The sequence below is a fragment of the Myotis brandtii genome, unplaced genomic scaffold (assembly GCF_000412655.1).
Source record: "Myotis brandtii unplaced genomic scaffold, ASM41265v1 scaffold389, whole genome shotgun sequence".
NCBI lineage: Eukaryota > Metazoa > Chordata > Mammalia > Chiroptera > Vespertilionidae > Myotis > Myotis brandtii.
The window spans coordinates 3,218,045-3,225,988 of record NW_005364914.1 but is presented as its reverse complement, the minus strand read 5'-3'; the positions used below and the strand labels follow the sequence as shown (position 1 = coordinate 3,225,988).

The following is a 7,944-nucleotide window of genomic DNA, read 5'->3' as shown; positions in this document are numbered from 1 at the left end:
GAATCGTAATGTAAATATCTGATATGCAGGATGGTCTTAGGCGACCCCTGTGAAAGGGTCGTTTGACCCCAAAGGGGTCGCGACCCACAGGTTGAGAAACGCTGCCCTAGAAGGAAAAATTTTAAACATTCAAAGAAAGGCTACCTGCTCTCTCTGAAGGAATCTAAGAATGAAGAGCCTCTGATCTCCTCTGGTAGCTGATTCTCGTAGTTGACCATTCTTAGAACCCAAGTAGTTTCATTTAACCTAAGTGAGCTCTGATTTCGCATGACATGCCACCGTGTTTGAACTCAGGGTGAGAGAAATAACTGGCCTGTGTTCTCTTCTTCATAGACATTCCTTCTTCTTATTTTAGTGCTATTTATGTTAATGTTTATAAAAAGTATTCACATTTGTTTCTCAGAATAATCTAGTTTTCTAAGCATACTTTGAGTCTTTGAGCACGACCTTGCCTAAGATCACACGGATAGTTGGTTGGTCCAAAGGAAGTTCTTGTTCACTCAAGGTCAATTAGCATTTTCCAAATGACGTGGTCAGCTATGACAGAGGTTAAAGCAACGCCCTGAACTTCTCTTATACTGACTCAAAAAGTTCATTTCCTCTGACCTCTGAAGTACTTTTCTTACTTTTGTTCTCTTCTGATCCTGCCTAGTTTCTCCAAATCATTTTCAACGTGAGTAGATCCAACCCCCACACAGGACCTCTACTGAGGGCCTAGCCAGTGCCAAGCTGAGCAGAAGGCTTTCCTGCCTGGCTGGTCACACTGTAATGACTGACGGTAATGTCAGGAGTGGCAAACAACACTCCCAAATTGTAATGGTCACTCACATAAAGACTGTTGACATCTCTGATTCCCAAGTCTTTTGTTCACTTGTAGAAAACTGCTGTTGAGAATATTAGCTTTATGAATATAGAATTATTTTTAATTTATTCATTTAAAGGAAATCTACTTTCTGCACATTTGAAAAATTACTGAGTTTCGAAGATGAGATATTGTACCTAATATTCAAGCTATTGGAAAACTGTATATTTAAAACGAAAACAGTATTTTCACATATATCTGCATTAGAAAATGTGGTAGTAGTATTTACTTTTGACTGATTATTTACAAACAAAGGTGAATACTTTAAAAAATATTTATCAGGCCCTAGCTTGTTTGGCTCAGTGGATAGAGTGGACTGAAGGGTCACAGGTTTGATTCCGGTCAAGGGCAGGCGCCTCGGTTGCAGGCTTGATCCCAGGTCGTGGTTGGGGCCCATGCGGGAGGCAAACAATCGATGTGTCTCTCTCACATTGATGTTTCTCTCTCTCTGTCTCTCCCCATCCTCCCTCCCTTCAACTCTCTTTAAAAATCAATGGAAAAATATCCTTCAGTGAGGACTAACAACAACAACAAAATATTTATGAAGTCTATCTTTGATGCAACAGACTCGAAAAGATTATTTTCTTGCAGCTTAGTCTCTAAGTACATTGATGATACCAAATATACATGCCAGTTTTCAAGCTATGAAAGGCAAATTTGCAACCAGAGCTAAATATGGTAAAAGTTAAGAGTCTTGCTTACATATTACAGGTGGATAAAATTTATTTTACGGTATTTGTCTCATTGACAGGGCAAGAAATGGATGAGTGACTTATTTGATTAGAATATCTTAACTGAATACTAAGTGAGGCACATCCCCAGTAGGAGATGTGCAGGAGGCAGCTGATCGATGTTTCTCTCTCATCGATGTTTCTGACTTTCTCTATCTCTCTCCCTTCCTCTCTGTAAAAAATCAATAAAATATATTTAAAAAAAAATCAATGGGAAAATATCCTTCAGTGAGGACTAACAACAGAATTTTCTCAGCTTTATCGTTGATGTAACAGACTCGAAAAGATTATTTTCTTGCAACTTAGTCTCTAAGTACATTGATAATACCAGATATACATGCCTGTTTTCAAGCTATGAAAGGCAAATTTGCAACCAGAGCTAAATATGGTAAAAGTTAAGAGTCTTGCTTACATATTACAGGTGGATAAAATTTATTTTACAATATTTGTCTCATTGACAGGGCAAGAAATGGATGAGTGACTTATTTGATCAGAATATCTTAACTGAATACTGAGTAAGAACCCAGAATTACCTGCATGGATGTTCTAGAATCTAGATAATTATCTTACGATTAGTATCATGTTGGCATTTGTATTCCTCTCAGGGTGTTTATTGTTCTATTTTAAATCTTCTTTTCTAATAGACACTAATGAACTGAAGACGATCCTCAGAGAGCTTAAGTACAGAATTGGCATTCAGTCGGCGAAGTTACTCCGGCAGCTGAAGCAGAAAGATCGGCTTCTGCATAAAGTCCAGAAGAACTGCGATATTGTGACTGCGTGCTTGCAGGCCGTGTCACAGAAGAGAAGTAAGTGCTGGAGTGGGGTTAGCCCTTTTGCCACATGCGACTGGAATGGTAGTGAGCTGAGTCAATAGTCATTGTGTTTTTGAATCTGTTGAAAAGTTTTAAATGGAAATTTATCCCCTCAGAACTAAGAACTACCAACAACTCGTACAGCTTCCTGTTTTTTTTCAGTTAAAATGTATTTTGCATGTCTGAGGTTACAAACTTAGTTTTCTTTTTTTTTCTTTTTCTTTTTTTCAAACTTAGTTTTCTTATTCTCTATTTGCTGCAGCACTTCACTGTGACATTGGTTATTTTTACATGATGCTACACAATGACAAAAATCTTTATTCTAAAAACAGTACCCAATAGATACAACCTTAAAGGCATATCTTTGTTTTCGTATTCTCTTTGTGCTTAATAAGTGAATTAAAAACTGATTTAAAAGGAAACTCCTGTAACAGGACCTTACAACTTGTTCTGAGTCCTGAAAAGGACAAAATATTTTAACAAACCCATCTAGTAGGTAACCCGGTCATAACTAAGAGATGCATGGTTTGTTAATTGAGTTAAAAATTGTTAAATTGCTAATGCATGTCAAATACCAGATAAAAGCTTGTGAATTAATTTTGTAATTCTCCATGCAATCGTTTTATGTTTTATTCTGCTAACATTTCCCTATTTTGTTTTGTATTCTTTATTAACATGCAGCATGGCAGAACAGTATGTTCAGGTATGGTAAATATAGGCACCAACAAAGTGTTTTGCTAAATAAAACACCTGTGGCAACTTTATAGGTGCATGTGAAAGTTGCCTTTTCCTGTTCCTTTACTCTGTCACATTTTACATGTAAAGTGACACTTCTTAGAGTCACTTTAATTTTAATTCCAAACTAAGATGTGTTTCTTTTCATAAAACAATTTTCAGGGCGTGGTTAGTTTCAGATTACATTAATGGTTACATTCTATTCTTATGTTTATTATTAAAAGACAGTTCTATGTTTTCTTCCTCCTCTTTTATTATGTCACTGTTTGTTATCCCTAAATTCTTCTTCTTGCTGTTTACTACAGAAGGTTTCAACCTAATGTGTATTAAATACAGTGCTGCTTGATTATCGTAATGACATAATGGTCCATATGAGAAACAGGAATGTAGTTGAGTAGACTTTTTTTTAAAGGTATATATATTTTAATTGATTTCAGAGAGAGGAAGGGCGAGGGAGAGAGAGAGATAGAAACATCAATGATGAGAGAGAATCATCGGCTTGGCTGCCTCCTGCACACCCCCCACTGGGGATGGAGCCCACAACCCAGGCACGTGCCCTGACTGGGAATTGAAGCGTGACCCCCTGGTTTGTGGGTCAGTGCTCAACCACTGAGCCACATGGGCTGGGTGTTGAGTAGACTGTTTTTGAATAGAGTTTTCTCCAGAGCCAGGCACTTGTCTGAAATAGCTAGCGAAGGAGGAGGGTATAGATATATAGATGTGTTTATATCTATGTCTATCTATAAAACTGGCATGCATTGTAGGCATCTGCTATTTTTCCATGGATTCTGATTGATTCACAAATAACAGTAAATATGTTATTGTTTTCCTCTTTTATTTTAAGATGAAAGTTTTGATTCTGATATTTCTCTTTTCACAATTGTGTTTTCACCACCCCTTGTTTGTTGCTTGTATCAGAAGTTAAAAGCACTAAGTGGTAAGTGCACTTTGTGGTAAGCGGAGTGTGGATGTGTGGGAAAGTATCGGGGAGATGGAGCCAGTGTCAGGAGACCGAGAGGAATGTCAGGCTGGCACAGGACCATGGGCTGATGAATACCAGGGACTGAGTCCTTTAGGATTTGAACCTACTTGCCTGATGAAAGGACCAGCATATTTGCATAACTAATTCACTTCATTGTACTGATGGGGTGGTCATAATAATCTGGCCGGTCATAATAATCTGGCCACTCAGTGTAGATGTGTTTATATGTATGTTTATCTATAAAACATTGGCAAGCATTATAGGTATCTGCTGTTTTTCCATGGATTCTGATTGATTCACAAGTGCTCAGTAAATATGTTATTATTTTCCTCTTTTATTTTAAGATGAAAGTTTTGATTCTGATATTTCTCTTTTCACAATTGTGTTTTCACCTACCCATTGTTGTTGCTTGTATCAGAAGTTAAAAGCACTAAGTGGTAAGTGCACTTTGTGGTAAGCGGAGTGTGGATGTGTGGGAAAGCATCGGGGACATGGAGCCAGTGTCAGGAGACCGAGAGGAATGTCAGGCTGGCACAGGACCATGGGCTGATGAATACCAGGGACTGAGTCCTTTAGGATTTGAACCTACTTGCCTGATGAAAGGACCAGCATTTATGTCTTGTAGAAAAATGTGTCCATAAGCATCAGTTTAACTTGTAAATTGGTGATAAGATGTGTTTCTTTTCATAAAACAATTTTCAGGGCGTGGTTAGTTTCAGATTACATTAATGGTTACATTCTATTCTTATGTTTATTATTAAAAGACAGTTCTATGTTTTCTTCCTCCTCTTTTATTATATCACTGTTTGTTATCCCTAAATTCTTCTTCTTGCTGTTTACTACAGAAGGTTTCAACCTAATGTGTATTAAATACAGTGCTGCTTGATTATCGTAATGACATAATGGTCCATATGAGAAACAGGAATGTAGTTGAGTAGACTTTTTTTTAAAGGTATATATATTTTAATTGATTTCAGAGAGAGGAAGGGCGAGGGAGAGAGAGAGATAGAAACATCAATGATGAGAGAGAATCATCGGCTTGGCTGCCTCCTGCACACCCCCCACTGGGGATGGAGCCCACAACCCAGGCACGTGCCCTGACTGGGAATTGAAGCGTGACCTCCTGGTTTGTGGGTCAGTGCTCAACCACTGAGCCACATGGGCTGGGTGTTGAGTAGACTGTTTTTGAATAGAGTTTTCTCCAGAGCCAGGCACTTGTCTGAAATAGCTAGCGAAGGAGGAGGGTATAGATATATAGATGTGTTTATATCTATGTCTATCTATAAAACTGGCATGCATTGTAGGCATCTGCTATTTTTCCATGGATTCTGATTGATTCACAAATAACAGTAAATATGTTATTGTTTTCCTCTTTTATTTTAAGATGAAAGTTTTGATTCTGATATTTCTCTTTTCACAATTGTGTTTTCACCTACCCATTGTTGTTGCTTGTATCAGAAGTTAAAAGCACTAAGTGGTAAGTGCACTTTGTGGTAAGCGGAGTGTGGATGTGTGGGAAAGCATCGGGGACATGGAGCCAGTGTCAGGAGACCGAGAGGAATGTCAGGCTGGCACAGGACCATGGGCTGATGAATACCAGGGACTGAGTCCTTTAGGATTTGAACCTACTTGCCTGATGAAAGGACCAGCATTTATGTCTTGTAGAAAAATGTGTCCATAAGCATCAGTTTAACTTGTAAATTGGTGAATGCACACTTCTCATGTACTTTAGGGTTTATCTCTTTAATTCTAGACAGGGCTTTGCATTTCAGACAATATAGGGTTAATGGCTCTTTTCCTTGGGAGTTCAAGTCTCACCTTGGTAATAAGACTCTGTTAAATGGAACAGAATAGTTTTTGTTGACTTAAGGAATAACGGTGCATCAAAATGATCATTTTTATCATATGATACTGTTTTATGATGTAGATAGACGGTGTTAGAAATTTGATTAGGTGGTTCTTTTAAATCCCTTTTAGATCTCCAGAGGTTAGATGTTTTGTGAGTAAATGCCTGCTTCCAGTAGTTGCACTTTTTGCCTCTTTCCTCAAGGTCCAATAATAACAATTAGAGTTGTGGAGAATTGAGATTTAACTATCACACTGAGCTTTCTGCTGGGGTCCAGCAGAAATTTACATAATTTTAGTAGTGATTGGCACTGATGCATTCAAATGTTGACTGATTTACATTTAATATGCAAAAATCCAGATAACCCTTTTCCCCCCACATGGATTCAGTGCTTATAGTTCTTTCCATGAGTGACTTTCCTCCTTCCATAACTTGCTGTGGAATAAAACTATTTTAATGTTTATTAAAATGGGTTATTTCCTGTTGATAAATTAAAGGGGTATAGTAATTTTGAAATAAGAATCATAAGTAAGTGTGGATTATGAACCAAAATGACTAGGTCATTTTTATTTCTAACACAGATGATGTAACTATGTAGACTTTATAGTTTCCTACACTAAGCCTTATGGTAGAAAACATTTATTTTAAAACAGGTGGGAATAAGAAAAGCAGGGTCAAAACTTGCCTCAGAGAAGAGCAGATTTCCCCCTTATGTTTATCCATTCATCTAAGGATAATCATGGTATAACCAGTTTAATATTAATAATAAAATCAATGCCCTAGCTGGTTTGGTTCAGTAGATAGAGCGTCGGCCTGCGGACTGAAAGGTCCCCGGTTCTATTCCGGTCAGGGGCACATGCTCGAGTTGCGGGCTCAGCCCCCAGTAGGGAGCATGCAGGAAGCAGCCGATCAATGATTCTCTCTCACCATTGATGTTTCTATCTCTCTCTCCCTCTCTCTTCCTCTCTGAAATCAATAAAAATATTAAAAAAGTAAAATTAATAATAATAAGAATGGCAGCAGCTGTAACCATTCATTATATACCTGCTTTCTGCCAAAATGTTGGTTTTGTCTCTCATAGTGATTCAAATAAAGTATGTATCTTTAGGCACATTGTGTTAGGAAACTGAGATTCAGAAAGTTTAATTTGCTAAAGTCTCATAGATAAGTGGTTGAGATGGAATTTGAAGATAGCTATCTCAAAAGTCCACTCTTTCTACCATAAATTGTGACAAGAGGGTTCTATTTCTTAGCAATTAATTGATACTTCTGTAATATTATTAGAATACTAGAGGCCTGGTGCATGGATTCATGCACCAGTGGGGTCCCTTGGCCTGGCCTGTGGGATCGGGCTGAAACTGGCTCTCTGACATCCCTGGAGGGGTCTCGGATTGCGAGAGGGCACAGGCCAGGCCGAGGGACCCCACCAGTGCATGTTCGAGGCCGGGGAGGGATGTGGGAGGTTGGCCAACCAGGGAGGGGTTTCAGGAGGGCTCCAGGGCGTGTCCGGACTCGTCTCACTCAGTCCCGATCGGCCGGACCCCAGCAGCAAGCTAACCTACCAGTTAGTGTCTGCCCCTGGTGGTCAGTGCATGCCATAGCAAGCGGTTGAGCGGCCTTAGCATATCATTAGCATATTATGCTTTGATTGGTTGAACGGACGACCAGACAAGTGGACACTTAGCATATTAGGCTTGTATTATATAGGACTAGAGGCGCAAAGCATGAAATTCATGCAAGAGTAGGCCTTCCTTCCCCCGGCTGCCAGCACTGGCTTCCCTCTGGCACCTGAGACCTGGGCTTCCCTCTGGCCGCTGGCACATAGGACCCGGGCTTCCCTCTGGCTGCCGGCAGTCACCCGGGACCTGGGCTTCCCTCACAGCCCAGGCTTTGTGTGGAAGGACGTCTGGTCTAATTAGCATATTACACTTTTATTATTATAGACTAGAGGCCCGGTGCACAAAAATTTGTGC

General features: G+C 39.3%; 1 protein-coding gene across 1 annotated transcript in view; it reads left to right on the top strand.

Annotated features, from left to right (window-relative positions):
* TBC1D30 (TBC1 domain family, member 30) overlaps window positions 1–7,944 on the top strand; it is a 91,958-nt gene that overhangs the window by 13,245 nt on the left and 70,769 nt on the right. The window contains exon 2 of the mRNA XM_005872695.1: window positions 2,238–2,402. Within this exon, the coding sequence (XP_005872757.1) occupies window positions 2,238–2,402 (165 nt within the window). The remainder of the gene's footprint in view (window positions 1–2,237; window positions 2,403–7,944) is intronic.